General features: G+C 41.1%; 1 protein-coding gene across 1 annotated transcript; it reads right to left on the minus strand.

Moving 5' to 3' along the window:
* Nucleotides 1-58: 58 nt before the first annotated feature.
* OGA (O-GlcNAcase) lies at nt 59-27,989 on the minus strand (the record flags this gene model as incomplete). The annotated part of the gene is made up of 18 exons (XM_082486416.1): nt 59-2,370; nt 3,137-3,296; nt 6,406-6,598; nt 7,608-7,693; nt 9,310-9,414; nt 10,281-10,366; nt 13,943-14,117; nt 14,505-15,115; nt 16,388-16,546; nt 17,104-17,388; nt 17,607-17,705; nt 18,755-18,926; nt 19,600-19,730; nt 20,957-21,054; nt 21,383-21,434; nt 25,739-26,065; nt 26,585-26,783; nt 27,984-27,989. The coding sequence occupies 18 exons, from the start codon at nt 27,987-27,989 to the stop codon at nt 2,234-2,236; spliced, it is 3,081 nt and encodes a 1,026-aa protein (XP_082342542.1). The 3' UTR covers nt 59-2,233.
* Nucleotides 27,990-27,993: the final 4 nt, after the last annotated feature.

The following is a 27,993-nucleotide window of genomic DNA, read 5'->3' on the forward strand; positions in this document are numbered from 1 at the left end:
TGTAACACACGCTGCTGACCCATTTCCGGTTTTGAAGCCTCATACACAAAACATGCATTTTAGTTACATTCACTTCTCAATTTTTATTCTATTTCTCGCATGGTCTTCAAATACAGTTTTACAGGTCTTTTTTTTTCTGCTACAGATACTGTTGATCTAAAAACAGATTAATGAAAGTGGCATTCCAACCTTAATGAAAATTCATAACCATGAAAGATATGTCAACATATCACTTTACAATCCTAGAATGATGGTATTGGCCTGACATTCCATAGGCTTATACAATTAACTTCTATAATAATAACAAAGTCATAGGAAGAGAAAATGTGGCAACTCCTTAAAAGCCAAGAAATAAGGCCACAAGCATCCTATGCTGCAATGTTATGCATCCAGATAAAATAAGTTGACTCTGGTATTCATGAAGAAACGAAACTCTCCCACCTGATAAACCAAGGTATCAGCTACTTAACATGCACTCAAAGCTGTATAAAAACTAGTGGCATTCAGCTCTGACTTACATGAAATCCCATAGCACAACCGCGTACCTCTCTCTAAAAATGAAATGATCTTGTTTCAACTTAAATACTTCGCTACCGCATTAAAAAATTGTTCACATTCTGCAAAGGAAAAAAAAAATATATATCCTGCATGTGACTGCACCAGAAGGCCAAATACAGCATCTCCTTACAGGTCGCAGACAACATTATTGCAGTCTTAATGCCATTCATTATAGGCTGCCTAACTTCTATGCAGCTGGAGGCTTATAGAAGGAATTGAAGTTCCTTTGTGCACCACGGAAAAAAAAAAAAAAAAAAAAAAAAACAAAACAAAAAACCAGGAAAATTAAAAAGGAAGATAAAGACAGCTGATGGCAGCAGGTGAAAGAAGCGAGGTACTGCAAGGTGTATACCATTGACCAATTACATATCTGGGACACTGGGACTTTAGCGAAATACCAATTTCATAAATGATGCAACTTCCTCACTACCAGAACCCATACCATGCCAATTCCATCCCATAGCCAAACATGTCAGACCTGGCTAAAAGCATTGAACTCTTGGAACATTTAAAAGTAGGTAACCATTTAAATAATGTGTAAAAATGTGCTTATTGTGGCATTTCTTATAGAAAAGTTATTTGATACAAATGTGCAGGACTTGAAGACCCTGATTTAATCAAACTAGTACGAACAGGCTTTGAAAGATGGTGACTGTTCCAAAGACAAGTCTCAGCTGTGGGCCAGCTCTTTCCCTCTCACCATCTTTCATCCACAATCCTGTGTGAACGTTACCAAAATTAACGTGTTTGGCAGACCACCCTGTGAATTGCTGTTTCAGTCCCAGGAGAATGATGATAACCTCAAGCAGCGACAAACTGCCGTCCAAAAGAAGGATCGTTTGGGATCCGCTACCCTTACCCAAGATGGTCAGTTTCTAGCCCTGGACATGAGGCACAATAAGAAAGGTCAGTGCTGAGGACAGATTCGTTCTCCACTGTGGTTTTAGGTTATTCGAAAGTGCCATCTTGGACCTATACCATTTCACTTTTCAAAAGAAAAAGTTACAAAAACTGGTAAACGAAAAGTTAATCAGCATACGGCTAAGTTTATATACACTGAAATTTACAAGTTTGTCATTAAGTGACTTCTGCCACAGACCACTGCACATTTGTCCCTAACAAAGCACAAAGCTTGAACCAATGGTCATTAGAAGTGACAACGGGTCATTGCTTTATCAACAAGCATAAAGATAGTCAAAAATAGAACTGTAGCTACTTATCTTTAAATTTGCTGATTGACACAAGCAATCCCTCCCATTTCTGCAACTTCCAGCTGCACATCCTGCTCTACAACAGAGAAAAACCCTGCATCTTTATAGATACTTCTGACAGAGACCATTTTTGTGTTGAGACATCAATGCAGAGAACTGTCATCAACCACAGCGCCGACTGAGAGGGATTCCTCTGAGAAGCTATAGCCCATGCAAGATTCCTTGGCACTTCACACAGGACCAGGAGAGGACAAGGTTTCTCTTTGTTAAAACAGTGTTTTCAGCAGCATTATCCTCTTCCAACAAATTACAGTCTGAATGTGTGATGGGTGATTTTCGCATAGCCCCTTTTACCAAGCTGGCTTATTGCTGGCTTTGTGCAGCTAGACCATATGAAGATCCCCACCACTACCTGCCCAGCTGTTAAGGGACTACAGTACTGGAACAGTTCGCTGTCAAGCGCTTCACAGGCTTCTTCCAAGGATAACAACATCCTTAGGAAATCCTTCCATTTTAGCAATTTCAAAACAACCCAGCTTGCTGTAAAATTCCAGGATTCTTTTATCATCTGGTCTCACTTCACAAAAAGCCCCACGGGAGCCTGAAGAAGGAAGAGAGAAACAAAATGCTGTAGGAGAAGAGTTATTGTAAAAAGCACAGACATTAAATATTACTAGAGTTCCCACATATTTTAACATTTAAACCCAATGAAACCACTGATCCAATTCCATATGGAGCGTAGTGCCCAAAAGAAAGCAGATTTATGGCAACACAGCTGACCAGCTCCTAAAGGAGCTGCATGTTGCAGATGCCCTGTCAGTCTGAACAAACTATCTCCCCTCTGCACACCTTTTATTTCACATAAAAGCATCCTGAAACTGATGTTGGCTCAGAAAACAGCACTAGAAGCAGGCAACAAATCGCGCAAAAGAACTGCGAACCTCAGGTGCGCAGTAAGGCAGACAGCCAAGTACTTCCCCATATTGAAGGTTTTGGTAATTACCCACCAGTGCACACTGCCACACATAAGAAAAAGCATCATTACCAATGCCAGCGGGGGAAATATAAACATTTGTGCGTTGTTCAATATGTAAAAACGTGCTCTTGTGGCCAAATTGCTCCCTCAGTTCTTCCCATTTTCTAATTTGCAGGATAACAGTTAAAGTAAAAAGCTATCCTTTACTGAAGGCAGCAGCAGAAGTTAGCTATCCAAAATCTTTTATAATTATTTACCTAAATCTACAGTGCCAATTATGGCAGGCTACATACAAATACAGTAATGTTAATATAATCATCCCAAGTTTGCCTTGCATCCTAGACCCAACATGTAATTAGGAAACAAGGAATTTTGAGTGCAAGAAGCTTACCATTAGCCTTTAGAGAAGAGAGCAGGCAGGCCATCATACTTTTGGCCACACTTGGATCCGTCACTTTTTTGTGGATATCAATCTTTATCAATGATGGGAAGTTGGCAAGAAATGATTCTGGCAACACTTCTTGCTCTTCATGGAAGCTTAGCATTATTTTCTGAAAAGAATATGGGAGGCAGATATTTTCATTCATGTTTATTAAGGGAGGCTGCTTTGCTCACGGAGTATACCTGCAAATCAGCACGCTTATCAACCACACCTCTGATGGTCACTTTGTTCCTTACCTGCTGAATTGTTCTCTGTACTCCAGATAAAAAGGCAAACTACAGAAGCTTCTCAGACCGTCAAAGGAGGAATATAAGACTCCTTGCATGGCTTCTCAGTGACCCACACTTCAACTGAGAAAAACCATTAGCCAACCCATAACAAACAGTTTGTGCACAGGTATTCCTTTTCTTTGCAATTCACATGGGCAGTTTTAGCTCTAAGTGTCCTAACCTTCCACACGTATTCTTTGGTTCACAGCAGGCTGGAAACATCTCTTATGTCCATGTAATTATCTTAGAGAACTTGCCCCAAAGGCCAATTTGTCTCTAGCTTGAAATAAGCCTTGTTGATGACTAAAAGATGTTGTTGATCACTTCAGACCATTGTGATCACGCAGGAAGGCCTTTGGGAATGGGACATGAGATTTTTACTTTATGCAACTCATTGTACCAGAACAATCAAGTGAGGTAACACAGTAGTAGACAAAGCCGTATCTGAAAGATACTCAAGTTATTCCCCCTGCTGCTGGTTACTGATTTTTAAAACCTTTAGTTTGAGCCTTTACTTTACTGGCTCAAGTAAACAAGTCACCTAACTTCATTTCTTGTATAAATGAAAGTCACCTTCGTAACAACCCAAACTAGGACTTCATTGCACAAGGAACCATAACATTAGCAACCCTCCCTTTTTTTTTTTTTCAGGTCAAGCTTAACTGCAATCCCCTCAAACCTATAAACTGCCATCTCCCAAACTTTGGCAGGGAGAGCCTCTGTTCAAAGTCACTACTTCAAACTTGTTGAGCTCCTTCAGGCTCAGAACCACACCTGCTCCCCTGGGCTTTTCTTTATCAGAGCTGTAACCGGCAAAATCTCATAGGAAGTGTTCCAAGCTAGCCACGTTGGCTTCAAGCACGAAGGCACAGGTGATACCTGTTTCTTCCAACCACAGAAGTGCCTGATAATCTGTTTTACCTCTTGAAGGAGTAGCGTACAGGTGGGGTTAAGAAGCAGTTGGAGAGATGATGCATTCATCTCTTGTGATCAATAATAACTAATCTCAGGAAAAGCAGATACCAGATAAACTTCCCTGACAGGAACATAGACAAAAATGCCAGACAAGCTCACAGCACAAGTCAGAGGACTGGATTTTTCTTTTGTGAATCAAAACATTATATTTACCCCATGAAGTTGTATTTAAGTAAACTAAAGAACAAATGAACCATATTAGAAGTCAACAACTTGAATCAAATGATCTAAAAAGTACAGAAAGGAAGCTTTTCAAACCAAAGTGGAGACTGAGATTATACCAAGAGGTAAGGTGGCTGTAAAGGAAACCAAATCAATCCTACTCTGTGAGAAAACTTTCCCCTACATGATCTTCAATCACCATGGCTTCTAAGCAACTACTGAATATTCTCTACACTCCTTTATAGTGTCAAAAGGCTAAACAGATAAAATCCCATAGCATTTATCTCAAGAGCAAAGTGCAAAGAGCTCCTCTGTACTCCCAGGAACATCCCTCAAGCCCAAAGTCTCAAGAAACAGACTTCTGGGATATTGCATGAGCAGCAGAAATTCTGGGGCAATGTACCAACAGCAAAAAACGTTCTTAAACATCTCAATGGAAAAGCTAGTTTATCAGTACAAAATACCTCCTGCTTTCTCTCTGAACTTTGGCTTTAAACTTCTGGAAATCAAGGCCCCTTCTCTCTTACTATATCTACTATAGCTTTGCTGTGTTTAGTTTCCATTATCTCTATATGCATTAGCTTTGCTTCAAAATCTGAATTTACATATACAGTTGAAAGCACAGCACTGTGCAAATGTAGAAGAATCAAGTTATAAACCCTATAAACTGCAGAATCAGCTCCACTTCAACAGTGGTAGTGGAGCTATTAAGATACTTTCTAGTCACACCTACCCCAGAACACTGATACTTGCTACAAGGGTGGTCTTTTTTGTTTGTTTTATTTTAAAATATACTTCACTTTTTCCCCATGAAACATGCCTTTATAGGTAGCAGCCATTTTCACAATAGGGTGAGATCTCATTCAATTCTCAGGAAGCCTTGGTTTGCTTGTGGGTACACCTGTGCTTGCAGAGCCACGACCTCATAAGACTTTGTCTAAGTTCTAGTCAAATAAAGCAAGGGCACACTGCGATATACGCCATTTTTACCCTGCCCGTAACAGCTGTGGATTCCCTTAGGAGGCCCACCACTCTGACACCAGCCTTTGTATTCAGACAACTTGTTGGAGAACACTTTCTGGAAAGTATTCTTTCCTTCTTGAGAGGGAAAGAAAAAGGCTAAGACGTGGTGCTTCTGGGCCTGCCTCTGCTACAACTTTGTCCACACCTCCTTCCACTTACAGGTGTAGACTGGCACCTCTTAGTATTAAACACATTTCTTTCCTTGACAAGAATGCATCAGCTAGAACTTTTCACAATTTCTGACAGTTCAGTGACATTGTTTTTCCAATTTATTCCAAACTCAGTTCAAGATATTGATTTTTAGCACTTGCTAAAGGCGAGATGTTGTTTTGCACCACTTACAGCTGTCACACTCCATAAATAGCTCATGGATTTTAACATCAAAAACAAATGCTCTTTAATTTGTTTTCCATACTTAAACTGATGTGACTACCAGGGGTTAGGCTTACCTGCACATGGGGAAACTAATATATCATTTTGCAGGAGAACAGAGCAGAAGGAAACCTTTATTTTCAAAATGTAATTTTCTCCAGATTAAGGTGTCTTACAGTTACTGTGTTGATTACAACTAAAGTACACCTCATGGGTGTATTAGAACACGCAGCTGTATATGACTGTCAGTGAATAATTTTACCGTCACCTTCTGACACGTCAGACACCATGCTCAAAGACTTCAGAAAGGTAGGAAAACTGAATTACAAGGAAGCTCAAAATGCAATAGAAAAATAAAGACCTGCTTTGGAAAGAAAGAGTTCAGCATACAGTTCTGATCTCATGGGTTATACCAACCTCTGCCTCAGACAGCTCCTTGTCACTATTTGGTTTAGTATATTTTTCTTGCATGAAAGGGATCCAAGACATTTTGCATTTTTTAATGAAAGGAGTCACATCAACTGTTCCCAAAGCATAGCCACATATGCCATCTTCATCTTCTAAGACAAAGCAGTAATCCAGGCTGAGGGTGAGTAGACCTCCTACTAACCTGCAGAAAGAAGTGTCCAAATTCAGTCAAAAGAAGGTCACTTTGAACAAGTATGTTCTTCAGGTATTCTGGAGGTGACTCTAGGGTCATCCAAAGAAGGAACAGAGTCCTCCAGTCACAGAATTAGTTCCTACAAAGCATTAACAGACTGATCAGCTGTCAAAACTCAGCTATGAGCAACATCTGCACCTCAGGACGCCACAATTTAATTCTACACACAATGCTCTTCTGACTCATTAGAGGCACAAACTTCCTTCACCTTTCACCCTCAGTTTCTGTGCTGCCATTACCTCCTAGTTCTTCCATCTTCTTTTTCAAAGGTATTTTTTGATACCAGTTACACACCCTTTATTAACTACATTCCTGTCACTCAGAGCAGCCTCTTTACAAAGTTCTATCTAAATTAAACACTCAAAAAAACCCAACCTCAAAGTAGTTCATCTTACAGCTCCAATGTAATGCTTCCCCCCCCCCCCCTTTTTTTTTTTTTTTTTTTAAATCTTCACCTCACTTGCCATTGTTTGTTCTTTTAAAAAGTTGGTACAGGTAATCTACAGATTTCAGAAAAAAATGAAGATACTTGGCTGGGAGATTGGTCCTCAAAAAATTTCAATTATCTGAAGAACTACACAAGGTTGGAAAAAAAAAATACCTGAGGGTAACTAGAGAATATGAACACTCTCATAATTTACTTTCACAAAATCTGAAATAATAGGATATTATGATGTACATGTTTCATAACGCAGAGGTTTCAGCTAAGTCTTTTTTTCTAACAGCTCACAAAGGTGACCAGAGCATAATCTGAGACATAACTGTTCATGGTATCTTTAAGAAACGAAACCCCCAATTTCCTGAGGCCTGCAGAGGGCAGATTATTATTTATTTATTTTTTTAAGCAAATGCTCTTTGCATTCTTCCTACACACACTTTTAAAAATTCAAGTTAGATATACTGTCAGGACTCCATCCTTCAGAAGCACCTCTGTAGGTCATTCATTCCTAATACATACTTGTCTCCAATTAAATCTGGTAAACTATGGAAGGGTTGATCAGCTCCATCAGCATACATTTCTCTGCAGATCTTATATACAGATGCCTAAGAGGAGAGAAGAGATGATTTCAAGTAATTGGTCACATTCAAAAGTTAACAACTTTGTTTTAGAGTCATTTCATTAACAGCTCCACTGTAAAGTAGTACTGACAGGCATTTAAGTTACACAGAACAAAAATAACCATCTATGAGAAAGGATCTATCTCCCCCCACTCCCCAGTGTAACTCAAAGTTGCCTGTCAAAAACATTGTGGTTAAATTGAATGGCTGGGAAGGAAAGGCTGGAGGTCAACCTCCTGCAGGTTGTAACAGCACAAGATTAATCCCGAGGATTAGTTACCAAACAATCTGAAGAGCAATACCCTTGATACAGAGTCCCTTTTCAAAACCTCCAATGTTCAAGTGCAACAGTTTAACCACTGTGGAAGACAGACCCACCCTGACTTTCTGCATGTTAAAAGGCGTTCTGCTGACTCTCTTTAGAGCGTAAACTTGTATCAATCACACCTTAAATAAGAAACTTTACACTTTTCAACAAAAAGGCTTTGCATTTGACAGGACTCTGGCCTCCTTTCATAAAAAGGGAACTCTTTCTCAGAAGAAGTATTCTTTATGACTGCATGATTAGCTGTATCACCAATTGTTTAGGTGGCTTAGAAATATCAATTCCACTGCCTAAAAATGAACAAACCACCTTAGGTACAGTCCTGCACTAAGATATGGAAGAGGTTGCTTTACTGCCCATGAGAACAGCACAGGACAGTGCCTAAAACAAGCAGGTAAAGGATACGCCCCGTCTGTCTGACTTGCTTCAAAGTCAGGTTCATTTGAGCTGCTGCAAACTCAACCTAAATACTTATGTATCAAAGGAGATACGTTTCATCTCAATGTGGCTACAAATGCAAAGTTCAAGCTACATTAATCCTTACATTGTTTAAACTGCATCCATAGAGTGTTAACTGTTGGTTGATACATTAGCTTTGAGTACTCTTCTTGCTAAGCTAATATGAATAAAGCTACACTACACATCTGTTCAGGAAAAAAAAGGAGGGGGGACCTCTAATCAATAAAGATTAATACAACATTCCTGGTTTCAACGTATCAAACACTCCGAAGCAGATTTGACAATAAACCTTTCAAAAACAGACCAAAAAGTTTACAACTGTAATTAAACCAGTTAGAATGGCTGAACTATCATCGCATATTACAACTACATTTTGAGACACAGTATCAACCTTCTGCCCATGTAGCTCTGAGAATAATTATTGGGGTAACTGCTGGTATTGAGGAAACAGGTATATGCACTCCCCCTAAAGTTAAGCCATTGCACGTGTTCCCACTGCAAAAATCCCTCTTCCAGCAGCAAACAATTTTAACTTGCCTTTCAGAAACACAGAAGGCACTCATGGATTTAAAGAATATGGTAGGGTGGGAGACTGGGAATCAAGATATGGGTATACCTGTACTGTTGCAACAGCACGCTGCTGAACCATAGGCAAGTCACTTAACCTCAGTTTTCCTGTGAGATTGCATTTAGGCCTTGTGCAAGATGCTGGGACACCTGTTTCATTAGGGGATGAAGGGACTCAGCAGGAACTAGTGTTGCCACAAAAGGAAGCACATCACTAACATCAACAGTGACAAGTGTCAAAAGCAGTTACCTCATCTTTAGGAAAGTAAGGTCGTATGGTGTACACTTTGGAAGTGGGCGTTAATGGAGGTGGTTGAAAAAAGAGGTCATTTGCCCCATCAATAGGCAGCAAACGCTGTGAAAACAAAATACTTAATATGACTGTATGAACAACAAAACCCATCACTCTTGGGTGTGCACTGCAGACTCCCAAATTAACATTTGCTACTTGCAGGCACCCCAGAGAAGGTGGGGTTGGTATGCTTTACAAATGCAAAGACCTTATTTGAATAGAAAATATCCAATTGGTGTTTTAAAATAGGCAATTGAAACAGCACATTAAGAGTCTGTTAATCTTATCTGCTTTAAAATACTTTTTACCAATCATATCTACACTGTCTCTGTATAAGAACATAGAATGTCAGGAGGAAAGGTTTGGTCTGAAGAGGGTTAACTGGCCAGAGGAGACGCTTTATCCCAAAAGCAATGCGCTGATTCAATTTGCTGCGCGCAGAGCACCTGTGAGGGGGGAAAAGTATAGCGCCTGAAAAATCCATGAACAAATTTGAACATGGTATAAACAGCCATTTAAGAGTATTTGCCAATTGAAATCTTTGCAACAAAGAGCACTACAGCTTTATTTAGAGAGGAACCAAAATTTGGATGACTATCCCTTTTGCTCATGGAATTCCCATTGGCAGACAAGCATGCGCGCATTGTGCAATTGCGGGCGCAGATAAAAATGCTGTGCGACCTGCAAAGAAACAATGTGAAATGTACAACTAAAGCCGCTGCGCTTCGCATGCGCGTGGGACAGGCAGCATCTCCTTGAGAAATTACTGTAGAAAGGGGAGGAAAATTATTTTAAACCAAGCTGTAAGGCTAATGGGCTTTGGACCAGAAAGCCTTCGGCAGACCAATCCTTCCAGACCTCTGATGTGCAACAAAAGGTTTCTCATAAAACAAAGAAAATGTCATTCAGTTGTGAAGTCATATTGATACCTGGAACTCTCCTGCTAGACCACCTCTAAAGGCCCAGGGTTCTTGGTCTCCACTTAAGAACTGTGCTGAAGATTGACTACGACACCCTGTTGAGATCAGATCCAAGCGGAGAATGTTACGAGAAGGGGGATTTCCTGGGTGTCTAACATGTCCAAAAAGCTAACACACACTTGTGGAAAAAGCTCTCTAACTGAGCTAGAATCCAGGGCTTGGGGGGGGAGGCTGTAATAATGTATGATTTATAAAGACTTTGTGCTTATGCACTAATTTCAGTATTCCAAATTTTTGATTACCTGTAACAGACTAGTCTAAGCACAGGCGAGGTGATTCAGCTAACACCCCTGTCATTCCAGACCATAAGGCACAAGAATGGTGCCATGCACAATTATGTAAGCTTCCCAGGTATTTTGCACATTGGGGTTTTTTTTGTATATTTGTGGCAGAAACATCCATTTCATCTAGGAAAAGATCACATCTTGGAAGCTACATGGCTCAATAGTTACTATTGTAAATTTTAGATCAAACAAATGCCATTATCACAGCCCCTTGAAAAAAAATGGACCTTTCTGAAGTCACATTTTAGTAATGATTGTTTCTAATCTTGTCAGAAAACTAGGACTGGCAATATATGCAAACAGTCTGTAACAGTTCAGCAGCCAGGACAGTTGTATGAAACAGTATTCTTGCAAGAGACTATGCAGATTTACATAATCCAGGCTGTACGTTCACAATGTTGCTGGCACATTAAAAAGCTAAGCAGTATCACCTGTAATTAACTCACAATTTAACTAGTACACCCTGTTGGCCACATATAATACTAGCTTTTCTTTTTAGCATCTTGATTCTTTTTCCTCCTCAATCTTATCAGATGCACCAGGGTCCCTCCTGATCAACCAACCACAGCACACCCATTGCAGTGCTCAGCTTTAGTTCACGCTTGCTTCAGACAATAAACTTTGTTTGATTTTTAATACTGTTCTGCCAGCAAGGCACCACAGCCCTCAATAACTAACACAATACAAATTACAACTCTGGAAAAAAAAAAAAAAAAAAAAAGAGAAACCACAGTATCCAGAGTGGAGATTTCAATTACCCGCCTAGTTTTCTGACAAGATGAGCAGCGCAAATACTCTTTTCCTTTTGTGGACAGCAATCTACCTCCTGTTCAAGTAACAGTCTCAGATCAGTACAGACAAGTATGTTGTGCTAGTCAGAGAGTCCCAAAGTGTGCCAAGTTTGACATTTATGAGAGTTTAGGAATATGTTTTAAATACAAACTACCCTAAGCATGGTAAATTTCAGAAACGATCCAAGCACCAGAATTTGAATTTGGTTTACTCCCACATTTTAGAATTCTCAAGTCAAAAGATACCCTTCACAAGGAGGTTTAGTCAATAACTTGGAAGACAGTATCTGTCTGTCCTTTGAGACTACAACTTAACTAGCACTTCCAATTATTACAGTAAAGAGCTGCGTGAATGAAGAGCTGTATAAATGAAAAACATAGTTAATGCCTTAGTCGCTGCGCAAATGTGACTTCAGTTCATGCCTATTGCACATCTAATCTATCTGAGCTGCCTCACAGACAAAACCTTTCCATTTTAATTAATTAATGACGACGCGCTGTGAACATCTGGCGCTGTCCATCCAATAGCAGTAGAAACTTGTGCTGAGGATTCTCCCATCTGTACACAATGGGGAAGAAGACAATAGAAGTCATTAGTAATCCATAGTACTGTACAGCCACACTAATTTAAGGGACTGAATGCTAGCTGGACTTGGGAGGAGAGGTGAAGAAAGTGAACATTCAGTGGACCATTGAGCACACCGTTTGTTTGGATCTGTAATGTACTTAGTTTTATATAATGATGTATTTCACCAAAGACCTTTGCTCGATATGTACTTACACTAGCGATAAAATGCAAGGTGAAGACAAAAGCATCCCCTCTCAGAGAAGCACTATTAGCATAGGAGTATTAAACTGCCAAAAACTCTTAAAATTAATTTTTCAACTATCCAATACCACTTTGAGTACTGAGACAGAACAGTGTCAAAGTTAATAGAGCTAGTATTTAGAGAGTTGACTTCTAATGTGAACTATTCCCAAGATGCATTTAAAAGATCTGAAGCCAGCTTTACAAGGACATTAAAAACTGAAGACAATTTCAGCTGAAATCAGTAGGTAGTTTGATAATTCTGAAATGCAGTCTTAAGTTGGGCCCTCAATGTTCAGCGATTACAAGAATCACTGTTCCCTTTATAGAGCTTTGGCCTGGAGTTTTAAACAGATGAAGTTATCAAAAAACAGATCACTCTTTCTAGCTGAAGGTCAACATACAGAAAGAATAGTAAAGTTGGGGGAGTTGTGTCACACTAATCTTAAAAATGCACAAACTAAAGCTTTTAAACAGCATTAGGCAGAGATGTTAACATACTACAATGCTGGCGCGTTTTCGTGCCAAGCTAGTTTTCTTCTCTGTACTTTGCAGAGGGCAGTCTTAAAAGCTCTTCTTTCTTCATTAACCACATATATAGGGATCAGATATTTAATAAGCATGAAACACAGGAGGTTGTTGAACATGGACTGACTTGATGACTTAACTGATCTTCTCTGTCTCTGCTTAAACCTGCCAGTGTTTAAGAGTATCATTTAAAGACAATCCAAACACTAGGACTGGACCAAGGTTGTGTAATGGTTAACCACTGTGAGGTTTGTGACAGCTACAAAAAGTGTGACGTGAGACCATCAGCTTTGCTGCCTGCTGTGTATGTCAAGCAAGTCCACAGCATATTCCTTATAGTTGGATTAAAACCTGAAAGTGAAATGATGTCACTAGAATAACCCAGGCCATGCTGGTGCTATCTGCCAACTTAGGATCCCCCAAAAATCTTTCAGGAAAAAAAAAAAGGCAAACAAAAAACCAAAAAGCCACACATCAAAAAAAAAAAAAAAAAAGACAAAAAAAGAAAAAAAAAAAAACATTAAGATCAGTTTAAGTCTCAGACTAAATCTGTCTAGAGAGCTCCATAATTTCCATCCATTATCAAAAAATAAAATTAAAAAATAAAAATTAATAATAATAATAATAAAAATCAACAATTTGGAAAGTGTTTAAAGGAAATTATTTTGCACCAGAATAGCCTTACGCTAAAGCTCGCATGCGCACAGGGCTGGGAGGATCGGCTTCCTCTTGGCCAGGCCGATTGAAAGGTCGCTTCTGCAATTGTTCTGTTGAAGACAGCAATAATGTTATCACGACAGAGCAAGCAGCAGATGGCTGATGTGGTCACATTTCGTAGTGTCATTTCCAATCATACACCAGGGTACCCAAGGAGTCACATGGCATAGTCCAGTGTGCATTCAGTCAAGAGTAAGTTAAAGTCAACACTTACGTGTCAGCTGAGATTCAAGTTTCATTAGCCCAAGAAGAAAATCAAGGTCTCCAATCTTAAGCATCCAGCAGACTTCACTTACAATACCAAAGCAAATTCACAGCAAGCTTTGCTTCAAATAGTGAGCCAGGAAAACTTTTAAAACAGGGTCAAACCAGACCCCGTGTCCAAGAAAACACATTTGCCTAATACTTTATTTTCCCCGTGGGCTAATTAAAAACAAAAAAAAATACACTATCTGGGATTATAATGGCTCCCAATGCACCTACCTAACCATTGCACAAAAGATTTCACCATTGACATAATACTCTTGATATCCCAGACGTAGGAGTACATGTCATAAAGGATTGTCCTGTTGGCACAATTGGAGAGGCGAGTGAACATCCCCATCACCAAGCTGCACATCTCTTCAAACTTGGCTGCTCGGTTACGCCATTCTTCTATCTATGAACGGAGGCAAAAGATCCACAAGATCAAACACAGCCTTCTATGGAGGAGGGGTGCTCTAAGTATGGAGGAAGACTATACAATTCCTTACTTCATTTTACCGGCATTACCGGCATCAACTACCACACCACACATGACTCACAGGTATTCTCTACGGCAGGGATCACCAGTCAAATGCAGACGCCAGACTGCCTTCATAGCTATGTGGCATACAGGGCTTAAAACAGTAGATTCCACTGCAGGAATTAAAGTTACTGTGACCCACAGTTAGTCATACTCTACCCTTCAGCTTTTAGGAAGTGGAACATCAACCTCTATTACAGACAACAGATAACATCACTCAGGATTTTCATTTAAAAGGAGAGAAACAAGATTCACACTCACTTTTTCAGCATCCTTTCCTTTGCAATTAACACTAACAACACTGCTATTTGCTCTGAGCCACTGGAATTCTCTCAACATCTGTGCACCTTTAGGCCCATGTTCATAAGGAAGATAAAACAAGTCAGCGAGAAGCTGCAAGTCCTCTAAAGTCACTGGTTCTACTGTGTAGAGAGGTTTTTCATTTGGTCCAGGCACAAACTGTTCTTTGTTAACTTGCTCATCAGTCTGCATAGGGGCAATGTCACTTCCAGAGTCTTCCTGCATAGACATCTCTGGGGACTTTGATTCAGCTATGCTCTCCTTATCAGTATCCATTGGCTTCAACTCCTCTGCCATCTTGGCTTCAGCAATATCTGTCAGTATATGATTTGCAGTCTTGTCTGCGTCTTCTTGTTTTTCCACCACCATGTCCATTGGTTCCTCATCAGATTGCTTCTTCTCTTCCTCCTTTACCAAGGCCGGTGACTCGCTGCTTAGCGCTGCTCCCTGACTCATGATGGGTTCTTGGTAAACTGTGGTAACCACAGTTGCTGCATTTAAAGTGGATGGTGCCACCAGAGGCCCTACATCCCCTACAGTAGTTTTAGCACCACTGTGGGCCACTTGCCTACCTGAGATAAAAAGAAACAAGTTTAGAGTTTTCAGTATCTGTCAACTAACATTCAAATCAGCAATTACTGCAAATCATGGAGGATTCTGATGCCACAGCATCCGATCAGCAGTTTCCTTTCAGAGCTTTGCCTGTTCGCTTTTGTCATTGTAATTCTAACTACTGACTTCGTTTTTCCCAAGTTTCCCTTCCACATAACTGGTAAACAAAGATAGGATGGGGGAAAAGTTAGGAAAATCAGTTAATATTTGTGTGTTGCCAGCTGCATTTCTGACTATGACATCAGAATAAAAAGCTTTTAAACTTAAGTGTTTTCCTCTGCAACAACCGACTTGTTAAAGTTTTACTTAGAAATAGACCACACTTCAAAACAAAAGGACGGATACTTAAGTATTTTGACCGTAAAAACATCTTTAACCTAGGGAAAATGGAGATATTCAAAACCTGACTGGGCACAGTCTTGGGCAACCTGCTCTAAACTCACCCTACCTGAGCAAGGTGGTTAGACCAAGAGATCTCAAGAGGTCTCCTCCAACCTAAACTATTCTGTGAAAATGGAGGAAGATGACCCTTTAATTACCACCCCTCACCCAATGTTTTTGCTGCAGCAGTTTGAGAAATATTAGAAACCTTACAGCAGTTCAAAAGGATAACTCCTCCCAAATCTGCTTTGATGCTGAAAAGGTTCTTCCATTCCACCACCAGTTATCAGAGAATGGCACTCTGACCACCTCAAACACACATTTGAGAAAAACAGATTTTACCTCAGACCCCAAGCTCTCATTGCTACCAGAAAGGTGTACAATGCTGGAAGGAACTCAGCTGGTTTCTGTAGACAGAAACTCAGAAAACTAAAGGCATCTTAAACCAACTGGAAGAACACAGACTCTTCTGAGGCAGAATTAAAGTTTACAATATTTTAACATCCACTTCAAAAAAATACTATTCTTCCTATTCTCTCAGGTCCCATGGAATCTAGTAACAACTGGGACTAGCAAGGTCCAGACTCTTTCCTGTCTTGTATCAGAAGTGCCAAAGGATCATACGTCAAGGTTGCTTCTGCTGATCAGTTAGGGCACTACAGGCATGCTGCAGAATGCCAAACATTCCTCTTTATTATTAATGTTTCCCCAATCAGTAGGGCAGTTAACACTTCCAACTGAAAAGTATACAAATTGCCAGAATCTGTAAAATAGTTTTAATCTAAATTTAAGTACTGAACATTTAACCCCATTTTTCTACCAACCCCAGAACACCACCAAATCAGACTCACTGCTGTATTGCTGAGGTACTCCAAATTCCTGCAACCATTCTGTTAAGGCCAGCTTCAGAGCCATTTGTGGGCTGTAGAGAACATCTGTTTCAATATCTTCATCACTCCCCTCATTTTCCAATTTAATCTGGATAGAAACTGTACTGTCTTCAGTATCAGCTACAGACACAAGTTTTTAAAAGTTATACAAGTTTCATTTTATAACAAAAAAGTCACATTAAACAAGGCATTCAAGAACTTTTTAACAGCCTTATTTCACAAAAAAAGAACAAAGCATTACATCCTAATTAGACAAAACGGAAAACTATGGTCACCACTAATACCAGCACAGAAACAATATGCAGAAACTAGATATTCCAGCATTGAGAGCTTCTCATTTGATCTGAACTGCTTACATTCCAATGAAATCAAATCTGTGGACAATTATGTCAAATTTGGACCTTAAAATTGCTTGCTGAGAGTACTTTTTATGCAACCACAGATACCTTCTCAAGACCAAAGAGATGCTACAGATACTTCCCAGGAAGTCAGTAAAACAATCTAGATGGTCAATATCTTTCAGGCAACTGCCATTTACTTATGGGATAGAAAACGTTAGGTGATCTTAAAAAGAAAGAGTCGGTAAGGAAAGGCTAGAATCATTAAAAAAAACAAAATAAATCAGTATGACTTATATAGTTAAGCATAGATCCCGGCAAACAGTTACGCATACTTACTCATCACCACATCTTTTCTCACTCCGTTCATGTTAGACTTGTACCAGGTTGCAAGTGTGTGAATAGCAACATAATTGGCTTCAAATTCACAATTTGGATTGGTCAGAACTCCCTTTAATCGAGGAATGAGCTCAGTTGACCGACCTTTGTAAGGCCCAAGAAAAAGCCTCTTTTGATCATAATCATTGGCATGGATGTTATCCCAGATAACTGGTGCTCTCCTGATGATCTTAGAAACTTCTTCAATGGATTCTACTGGAATGTCTTTGGATACAACTTTCGGACCTAAGAGGGAAACAGGATAATCAGAGGCCTTTGCATATACTTGAAGATTCCATCCGCAGGTAGTCAGACAGTTTATTTTACTAAATACTTATGAGCACTAATTTTTAACACCATCAGCAAATAAAAAAAAATAATAAAATAATAAAACAACAACAAAACAAACAAACAAAACACACCACCAATAAAACCTAGAAAACTCCAAAACAAACAATTTTTACCTGTCCATAACACCTCGATGCCAGGGAGCAGCTTTTCTCCTACAGTCCGTAAATATGGTGACTGGGCAACATTTGGATAACAGAAAGTTCCACAGTACTCTGCACAGGAAAAGAGAATGTCACTGTTAGTAGAAGGATCCACACACATGACAACATACCCAACCATCCCACTAATGCATTGATAGAATACTACCATTTGAGAAGAGAAACATCTATAAAATTATTCAAGAAACACCCAAAAGTCTAAAGTATAAATAAAAAGTACATTATGAATGATATTTAGCATAAAGATCAGAAAGGAAAGGTAGAGAATTTATTTAAAATTGCTCAAATGTCAAGATCAGGAAAAAACTAATAAAAGTCCATAAATAAAAGGGCAAGTTACAGCAGCCAATACGCAAGAGAACTAGAACCCCTACGACTGATTATGAAGTGCAAATACCTAAAAATATTAAACACCAGAACCTGTCTTTTTAAAATTAAAGAGGAGGTCTGCAACAGAACTAAACTAATACAGTGTAAAGGGATAAGCAAATTAACAGTGATAACATTGCTACTGAATTGAATTTTCCTTGCAATAATCCACACCACTGAACATAGTGATTCTCTCTCCTTTACAATATTCTTACAGGTATTAGAGGAAGCTTGCAATTTAAAAAAGCAATGACTGGACCCAAGTGCAAGTCCTCTTACTTTTTAATGAAGAAAAAAAAAAACAACTCAGCAACTAGTAGAAGTGGATAATCTTATTAAAAATAGGTACCAATGACAGAAATGAGCACAGACTGTGCTGTACCTCTACTTTAAGAAAATTCTAAGAAATTAACAGCTAGCCAGATCAAGAAGCAAAAAGATTTTGGTACAAGTCCAATAGAATTCTTCCTTTAACCTAATCTTTATTTCAAAAGTCTTGAACCATTCTATCAAGCTGCCTTCTTTGCTTAGCATTAAGTTTTTCGTAGATGTGTAGATTTGGCAAAACCTCTGCGTATATTTGAATTACTTGAACCTTTCTCTATAAGTAAATTTATTCAAGCAACCCCAAAATACTCCTTAAAGTGGTGATTAAATATTAAACCATCTTTTCAACCAGTAAGATAATAGGGCCCCTCCGTTAAAGCTGAACTAAACGATTGATCACATTTTACCTGTAGGACAGAAAAGGAATGTGTCTGGTTCTCCTAGATATTGATAAATTTCATTTGTGATTGAGACTTGAGCATGAGCAAAGGAACTGAAAACTTCTTTGTCTGCTGCACACATGTTGTGATCGATATCATCAAACAGCAGTGCAAAAGATCTGCAGCCAAACTGGGAAACCTAATAAAAGAGACAAGAGCAAAAGGTTTATTTTTTAAATCATTTTTATTTCTTTTTAAAAATTAAAGTGTAGAATTTTTAAAAGGAATTGGGGACAGAAGGTAGGGGAGGCAAGACAGAATGCCTATCTCTGACCCACTGCTCTGCTTTTCTCAAGGATTAGACATCTAAAGACCTGCAATCTGTTCCATCTTTAACAATCCAAATCTGATCTCACTGGACAGACAGCTGGAAAAAAGCTAACTCTCTAACAGCTTTTGGACAAAAGAGAGAAGTCAATTATGAGAACAAAGAAGACGTGTATGTCAGGTCTGCCTCCAAAGGCATTTATTGTGGACAAGAGTTCTTGCTTTAGAAATGCATCTTGGCTCCAAGGCCCTAAAATACTCTGAAGACCAGCTCCCAAGAATAGCCTTCAGAATCCAATACAAGATGAGACTTAAAAAAAAACAAACAAACAAACAAAAAAAACCAAACCAAACAAAACTAGATGATCTCTGGCCATTTCTGCAATACAACCTGAACACATCCGTTGGAATTGTTCAGAGCCATCCAAACTAATGCTAGTGCTGAAAACATTAAAGAAGCTAGTGAAAAAACTGCAAGAGTGAGCAGGGTACTGAAGTTTTCAAATTAAGTAACACTGCAACTGTGGTAAATTTGTCACACTTACCTGGTCCAGCTTACGTTTCAATGTGGATACCTCTTTAGGATTGGAGAAAGTGATGTCAAGTCCAGGTGAGATTGCATAGATGAACTCTATCTCATGTTCTCGTGCAGCTGATATTAGAGTCATTAGCTGCTCTGGAAATCAAATTCAAACATTTCAGAAAAATTCAACAATTAAAAAAAATAATCTCAGATATCATTACAAGTAAGTTACAAAATGCAGATGCTCCTGCTACCATAATAAAAAAAATGCTATAATTTCTTAAAACTAACACAGCAAAGAGGACCAAATAATTTGAAAGAGTTCTCAGAAATTATGCCAAGAGGAATATAACAACCGCTGTTGTATTGTTATTTTCCACAGTAACATTTTTAAAATATTCTAAAAATTCTCTTTATGTCAAAGTTGTGAGACAAACATGGATGTAGTCTGTTTTTACAGCATGCACACCAACAGTTAGAATTATTACTCATTTTTTCCACTTTTGTCACACATACTAGGAGAAAATTCAATGTAGCAATATCACCCTGCATGACACCAATTCACATATTATTCACATGACTGAAGCTCAGGGCACATGAAAAAGGGCTTTTTAAACATCACTGTGCAGAAGTAGTTGCTTTAAGAAACAAACTTCAAATTTAATCTTCCATGCAATGAATAAAGATAATTATTTTTAGAATATTTAACAATTTTTGTTGTTATTGGCATTTATCTTGCAGCATCCTTTAGATTATATTTCTTCAGTGATTCAAAGTGGCCTCCAAGAAGGATTATTTAGTTTCAAGTGAGTATCGTTTTTCCCCTCACCCAAGGAAAATAATAATCCCCATACGCTAATAAAACACTGTAGATCACATAAATGCCAGAGGTGGATAAAAAGCCTCACACCAGCTTAAATGGGTCTTTTATGTTCTGACCAAATAGTCAGAAGCTGCTTTTCTAACTGGTACTCTCTTCATTGAGACATGCACTTAATGAATCACATAAAAGTGCATGCTATTCACTCATCAGTCTTCTCTCTTTTCTGAGGCAAATAATTTCTACCTCAAAACATGGCCCAGATGTTTAAGAGCCAGAGAAATAATTTTGAGCAACCTTTCCCTGGGAAAAAAGTAAACCTCGTAACACAAAACTTTAAAAGCAGTTTTAGAAGTTAACTGTAGAGTTATAGTTAAAAGAAGTAAATCCATGCTTGTACCAGATCTCCATTAAATACATCTGCAGGGTATTAAGAACAGGTCTCCACTCACCTTTGGAAATGGCTACCACGATTAAACACAACAAGCGTATGTGACAATGTCCAATTAATTCAAAAGTCTATTTATAGAAAATACAGAGGGGAAATAAAGGCAGTTACCTGCTTCCTCCACAGAGTACATTTCTCGCCAGAACATCCTGTGCTTGTAGTCATCCTTTGGAGCATACAGGTAAGTATTTAGTCCCCACTTCTGAAGTCTATAAACATAGGGAAAAAAAGAGCCATCATTAGGGAAATAGCCTACAAATCCAGGAATTCTACATTTCACTTGATCTAATTCTTTTTACTTGATCTAATTAATTTTTTTTTCTTCATTGAACTATTAAGTCACAATAACTTTACACATAACTGATATTGGACAAATTCACCTTTCTATCTTGCCTAAACTTAATATGAGCCCTTAAGAATATCAATATTAGGCAAAAAGCTGCTCTAGGTTAGAACAATAATTCTTTTCAGGCTTCAGAGGAAGCTTATGATTATATTGTGATGGAATGTGCTGCAGTAAGAGGAAGCATGACTTGCCTTCTAAAAAGTTCTTTCCTCTGCTCCATAATCCAAGGTCTTCCATAAAATCCTACAGAAAACAAGATTAAAATTATTCAGTTAGATGTTACATTATGCCTGCTCCATGAAACATTATATTCCAACCCACCATTTTCTTACTCTTCTGCTATATTAATCAAAAAAGCTTCTCAAACCAGAAAGTAAAAAGTAAAATCTAGACAGACAGCATTAGGGAAGTGTAATAACCTAAACTGATCTAAATTTAAAATGCAATTATAAACTATTTCTTATAATCTAAGGTCTTATAATTTTGGCCACTGAAGCAATTATGGCATATGCCCTTGATAAGTCAAGTCAGCATTATTATAAGAGCAGACTGAACAGTCATAACCTAATTAAACTATCACTCCAGACACCTACAAAATAGGTTTGTAACATGAACACTGAAGACAGTTGAAAATATTTACCAGCTCAAAAATGCTTAACCAATGGCACAGATTAGAATGCTAAGTACATACACAGAGTATATAAATACACACTGAGGTAGATGATGTGTAATTAGAAAAAAATGTGCAAGTGAGTCAACAAAATGCTTAGGATTTCATTCCTTTTATTCAGTTTAATAGACTCCTTGTCAAAATTAACTTGCAAGTTGATACCTTACTCTACAATTCCCACATCTTTACAAGCTAAGACTATGTCTTTGAATAATCATATAAAAGCATCTACACAAGTGATTTTAGAATAGTGTATATTCAAAGTAATGGAATTCCATGGAAATTGTAACTGCTTCTGGTTTTAAATCTAATCCTTCCATTCTAGAAACATAATACTTTAAAAAAGCACTCTCAATGCACTCTTAGTCAAGTAAATTCACTTAGACCTATGTGCAAACAGTTTAACCACAAGTGGGCACTTCAAAACAAAGCTTCAGCTTGGCAGCCTATGCAAAGACCAGAGACTAAAATAACACTGAAATTTAATAAGCTCTTATTTTCAAACAGCACGGCCACTCAGTGATGAATGATGCTCCTAATACGCAAAGCTTACAAGTCCCCACAGAACCTTAGTTCAAAAGGTAGACAATATCTTCATTTCCAGAGCCATTCACCATCATAAATCTGTAAATATCTGGTCTCACAAAGGTCAAAACCACCTTCCTACAACCTTTCAAAATTCAAAACTGATGCGACTGAAGCATTTTCCATATGCTAACAAGTATTTCTGTTATCCGTTAAGTGAACAATGCTCTTTTAAGAAGCTTAAAGCAGGCTCAAGCTTTAAGAACTAGTCTGTCAGAGTGATCTTAGACTAACTGGCACCACGACGTGGCAAAGCTGAGTAAGTACTACTCACAAACTGCAGAGTGACAAACGGAGGACAGTTAAACAAAGAAACATGAGAGAGCAGTTGCAAGGCATAAAAACCTCCCAGTTTATTTCACCCAGAACAAATTTCTCATTTTGACTAGTGTTACCTAGTTCTGACTAATGCTGCCCTGAGGAAGCTCAACAACCCATAAAAGGAATGAATTACTGTGATACCTAATGAATACTGCCCATACCTCATAACTTGTTCAGAATACTTTTGCTTTACCTATGATACTACTGTTTCAGACCTACTAGCCCAAAGCACAGCATGGGCCTGCTCTAAAATAAAACCATGAAAATCAGAGAACAAAGATGTCATGGTTTAACCCCAGCTGGCAACCAGGACCACGCAGCCACTTCCTCACTCTCCCCGGTTGGGATGCAGGAGTATCAGAAGAGTAAAAGTGAGAGAACTCATGGGTTGAGATAAAGACAGCTTAATAAGTAAAGCAAAAGCCACACATGCAAGCAAAGCAAAACTAGGAATGCATTCACCACTTCCCATGGGCAGACAGGTGTTCAGCCACCTCCAGGAAAGCACAGCTCCATCACACATAATGGTCACTTGGGAAGACAAACACCATAACTCTAAACATATACCCCTTCCTTCTTCCTCCCCCAGCTTTGTACACTGAGCATGAAGTCAGGTGGCATGGAATATCCCTTTGGTCATTTGGGGTCAGCTGTCCCAACTGTGTCCCCTCCCAACTTCTTGTGCCCTCCCAGCCTGCTCGTTGGCAGGGCAGTGTGAGGAGCAGAAAAGGCCTTGACTGCCTAGCAACAACCAAAAACATTAGCATGCTATCATCACTGTTCCTCATTTCCTCATCCCAAATCCAAAACATCGCACTACACCAGCTGCTAGCAAGAAAGTTAACTCCATCCCAGCTGAAACCATGACAAAAAACAGATTAAATAAAACTGAAGAGAACATGCTAATCTGCTAATCCAAAGCGATACTTTTCTGTCACCACATTTCTTAGATTACTAATGTCACCATCTGATGACAATTCTTGGATCTTTCTGTCCAGATGAAAACTGACCTGGTTTTGTATTACTCCCTCAAGACTTTGTGTCAGGTTAATACAAACCCAACATATCATGTCAAATACCTCATCCCAGTTACCATGCTCTCCATCACTAAAAGCCAGGATATCCTGGAGGCAGAGGACCAGAACTTTACATCCCGTACTCTCTTAGATCTTATTACTCCCCAAACCAGTGAATTTGATATCTCTCATAAGCTCTTCACATACTTAGAGTGTACACCCAGTATTTTTGCACAGTATTTGGCCAATTCCCTCCACTTTTTCTAGAAAAGATACAAGCTTTCCATCTCATTGCTTTAATCTCACCATATCTGTAGTCTGTGTTAACTGCTGCACTACATTTAAGTATTTATCTACACTTTTTAAGTTAATGCCTGTTTTTCTCTTACCCCTATAATTCTCTTGACTCACTAAAGAGACAGATGTTTTCACCCACTTCCATTTACCTCATTCACCACAACGGGGGGGGGGGGTGTTGTTGTTGTTTTTGTTGTTTGGTTTGTTGGCTTTTTTAAACACTCCCCTACTCCTTTTATTCTTGTATGCATATTTATGTTGGACTGCTAACTCTTAACTAGTGTTAGACTGCTTCATTGGGCAGAAGCCATTTTCTAGCTTTGCTGTATGTACAGTATAGTCAAGAACACCTGCACCAAAATATATGCAGAGATCAACAATGCGGCTAAGATAGCAAGAAAAATTATTATGGTATACATAGCGGGTCTGATATAAACCTGGATGAACAGGTGATCCATGGTCAAGGTGTATTTCTGTTCACTGTTACCTGTCTCCAAAGCCTTCAATTTAGCACCTATCTTCACAGAATTAAATCCATTAACAAAGCAAAGAGAGGTCTCTCCACGCTGACTGTATTTAAGCCCTAGCAAGTGCTAAAAAATAAAGCCATTAGCTGGGCCTAGTGCACTTCGCACGGTAACATTTGCAGGAGCCAAATGGTCTTTTCTTTTTAAGATACGAACAAAAGGCATTCTGCAAGCAATGCAGATACCGATTTTATGATAAACTGCCTGCTTCACTTTCCGCTCCATCTGTTAACCATTTTGTTCTCCTACTGGAGATTCATTATCGGTACCAAAATAATAGCAGTCCACAGGAATTTAGAACGATTCCAAATCAACTATTATGTTGGGAATAAACCATTTTTCTTGCTGGCTTTCAACCATCTACCTTAACTGACCCATCAGAAATGCAGATAAATTCTGTAGTTACTGAGAAATGCAAAAAGAGTCCTTTTATTCTGCACCTTCTGCAACAATTTAAACCTTTTACTGCTGCAACTACGCCAAAAGACATAAGAGGACTGTTCTACAGCGCAATTAAAATGGTAAGCTACACCACTTTAGAAAACAATGAACACTTAATTCCAGAACAAATGTCTATGGAATCACCTATTCCCTACCCAGGAAACTGAATCTGAGTCTCTGGCGCGCAGGAAGAGCACGTACAGCTAGGATAATCGCACAGTAGCTCTTCTCTCTCTCTCTCCTACCTCCCCCCTTTTAGACGTGTACTAGCAAACAAGCCACAGCACTGCCTCAGCCTCCATTAGGAATCATCGGCCCGCTGGGGATGCCAGGCCTGCCCTCACCCCGCCAAACAGCTGCCATCAAAGGGCGCTCCCTACTAGCCAACAGCTTCCAGCACAAGCCCCGGGGGCAGCAGCCCCGCCCGGGAGCCGCGGCTCCTCCCCGCCCTCTCTAGCGGAGGGAGCCCCGGCCAAGAACCGCGCACCACCCCGCTCGCAGAGCGGGCTCCTCCGGGGGAGGAGACAGGGAACAGCAGCGCCAGCTGGGACCAGTCTCCCCCCACGCCACCAGTATCCTGGGGCTACCGACCCCGACCACCTACCCCCCTCACCCCCAAATATCCCCCCCCGTCCTGCCACACACACCCCTCCCCGAGGGTTACCGGACGCCCCCTCCGAGAGCTCTTACCTTCGACGACGCCGCAGAGGAACCGGCGGGAGCCCAGCGCGGTCTCCGTCTCGGTGTCGGTTTCCTCACCCCCCGGGACCGGTCCCGCGGCGGCGCCCGGCGGCTCTAAGGGAGCGCCGGGCACTCCAGCCGGGTTGGGGCTGCCTTGGGGCTCTTCCAGCGCCGCCTGCCCCTCCTTCTGCACCATCCTGCCGCCCGCCGCCAGGACCCCTGCTCGCTGGGCCGGGCTGAGCCGAGCCAACCCACGTCCCTCCTTTCTCCTCTCCACAATCCCTTTGTCTCCGCCGCTCCGGGCCGCCGCTGCTTCCTGTTTACGGGGCCCTGCGCCTGCGCGGGGAACCGGCCCCAACCGGTCCGCACCGCTCTGCCCGCAGCCGCCGCGCTCGGAAACGCGCAGTGGGGGTCGGGGGGGAGCGTCTACCGCCGCGGGAAGGAACGACGCGGGCCGCCGCGACCTAAGGGCCCCCCGCCGCCGCACTGCCGAGACCGCGCCACTCGAGCGGGAACAACGGACTGAGGAGAGGGAGTTACCTCAGGGAACTGGCGGGCGGAGGGGGAGCGCGCCTACGGCGCATGCGCGGAACGCGGAAGCGCGCGGACTGCGCCTGCGCGGAAGGCCGGCGGGGGGAGGGGCGAGGCCGCGGCCGCCCAGGGCGCCTGCGCGGAGAGCCAGTGCCTGCCCACGGCGCATGCGCGAGAGGCCCCGGGGAAGGGGAGAAGGCGGCAGCGGGACAACACGCAGGTGCGGGGTGGGGGAGCGCGCATGCGCCTTGGGCTTTGTGTAGGGAAGCGGCGCCGGGGGGGGGGGGGGGGAGAGGGTGGATGGGTGGGAAATGAAGTGTTTACCGGATCCCTGCGCATGCGCCTCGGGGGACAGCGCGCGGAAGCCGCGCGGGCGGCAGCGCGAGTGCGCCTGCGCCGGGCGGAACTCGCTCAGCGGCCGCGCGGGCTCTCTTGAGCCTTGACCTACTTCTCGCAGCGCCCCGCAAGCTAAGCAGGGCCCCCTGGGGCTGCGGCGTAAATGGGAGACCGGGGTGCTAGGTTCCTGCCGCAGGACGGAAAGGGACCGCGGATAGGGCGTAGGGGGGAGAGCCCCTACAGCCGCTCCCTCTCTCCCCGCGCAGCATGGCTGATGCTACGCTTGCAGATGTTTCCATCCCTGGAAGGGGCTACGAGACTGCTGAAGGATGGTCTGCAAAGCTGAGATCATCTCAGTAAATCAGAGGAGGGGCCTTAGGTCAGACAGCATCTCTCCAGGGATGCCTCCAGCTGCACGGGGGCACGTGGGGCTGGGAGCAACAGGCCCCCAGGGCCTGAGTCAGACCAGGGGGCTGAGCAGAAGACCTCCCATGAGGCCAATGAGGTCACCCTTCCAGCCCACCCAGCGCTGGGGAGGCCACAGCAGGTACCGGCCAACAAGAAACCAGTGAGCAGAAAGCAGCTGGAAACCCCAGGCTGTGAAGAGGGGCTGAGAAAGGCTGCAGGCATCAGATGGCAGCCACACGTCAGCCAAAACTGAGCAAAATTAGTGAAAACTCTTATCCCCTGCTGATTTGGACACTGTTCACCCCTACTCAGCTCTCTCAAAACCCTCCCTTGTATTTTCTGAGGTCTGTTTCCTGCTCTTCAAGCTTATTTCTACTGATGATATTTTGGCATGATGAGAAGCCCAAGACAGCTGCATTTCTGGCTCCATCTACACCCGTGGTCAGGAAGCTGCAGCAGAGACCCTGGCCAAGCAGCATCTCCAGTTACCATCACATCCAATTTAAAGCTTTCAAAGAGCAAAAATAGCAATTGTACTGCTACCCCTAAATAGTAACTAGCTAAATTTATTAATATAGAATAAGACTTTACAGAAGTGTTGGAGAGGAGAAATGCACAGAATTTCAGTGGAAAACACACAGTACTCTGATACCACCATATGCAGAACTGGATCGTTGGCTACTAGGTCAGAAGGGACCTTGAAGCAGGCTCACACGCACAGCTTTGATCATCCTGAAATAATCCTGCAGTGACAATTCCCCCAGGTGTTCGGATCTCATCCTTTTACAATGTGTTTGTGTTTCTAGGCAGTATTCAGGATGCTGGAGTGAATCACTGCCCCAGGCTGCATCAGCTGTCTCATCCAGTAGCTCGGCTGTTTTCCCACATAGCTACTATTCTTTTTGACTCTGAAGGCTGGGAAAAAGATGGCTTGAAACAACACAAGGCTGCCCTTTTCCAAAGACCCATCAGCTCTTACCTCCATTCTC

The sequence above is a fragment of the Vanellus vanellus genome (assembly GCF_965231255.1).
Source record: "Vanellus vanellus genome assembly, chromosome: 7".
NCBI lineage: Eukaryota > Metazoa > Chordata > Aves > Charadriiformes > Charadriidae > Vanellus > Vanellus vanellus.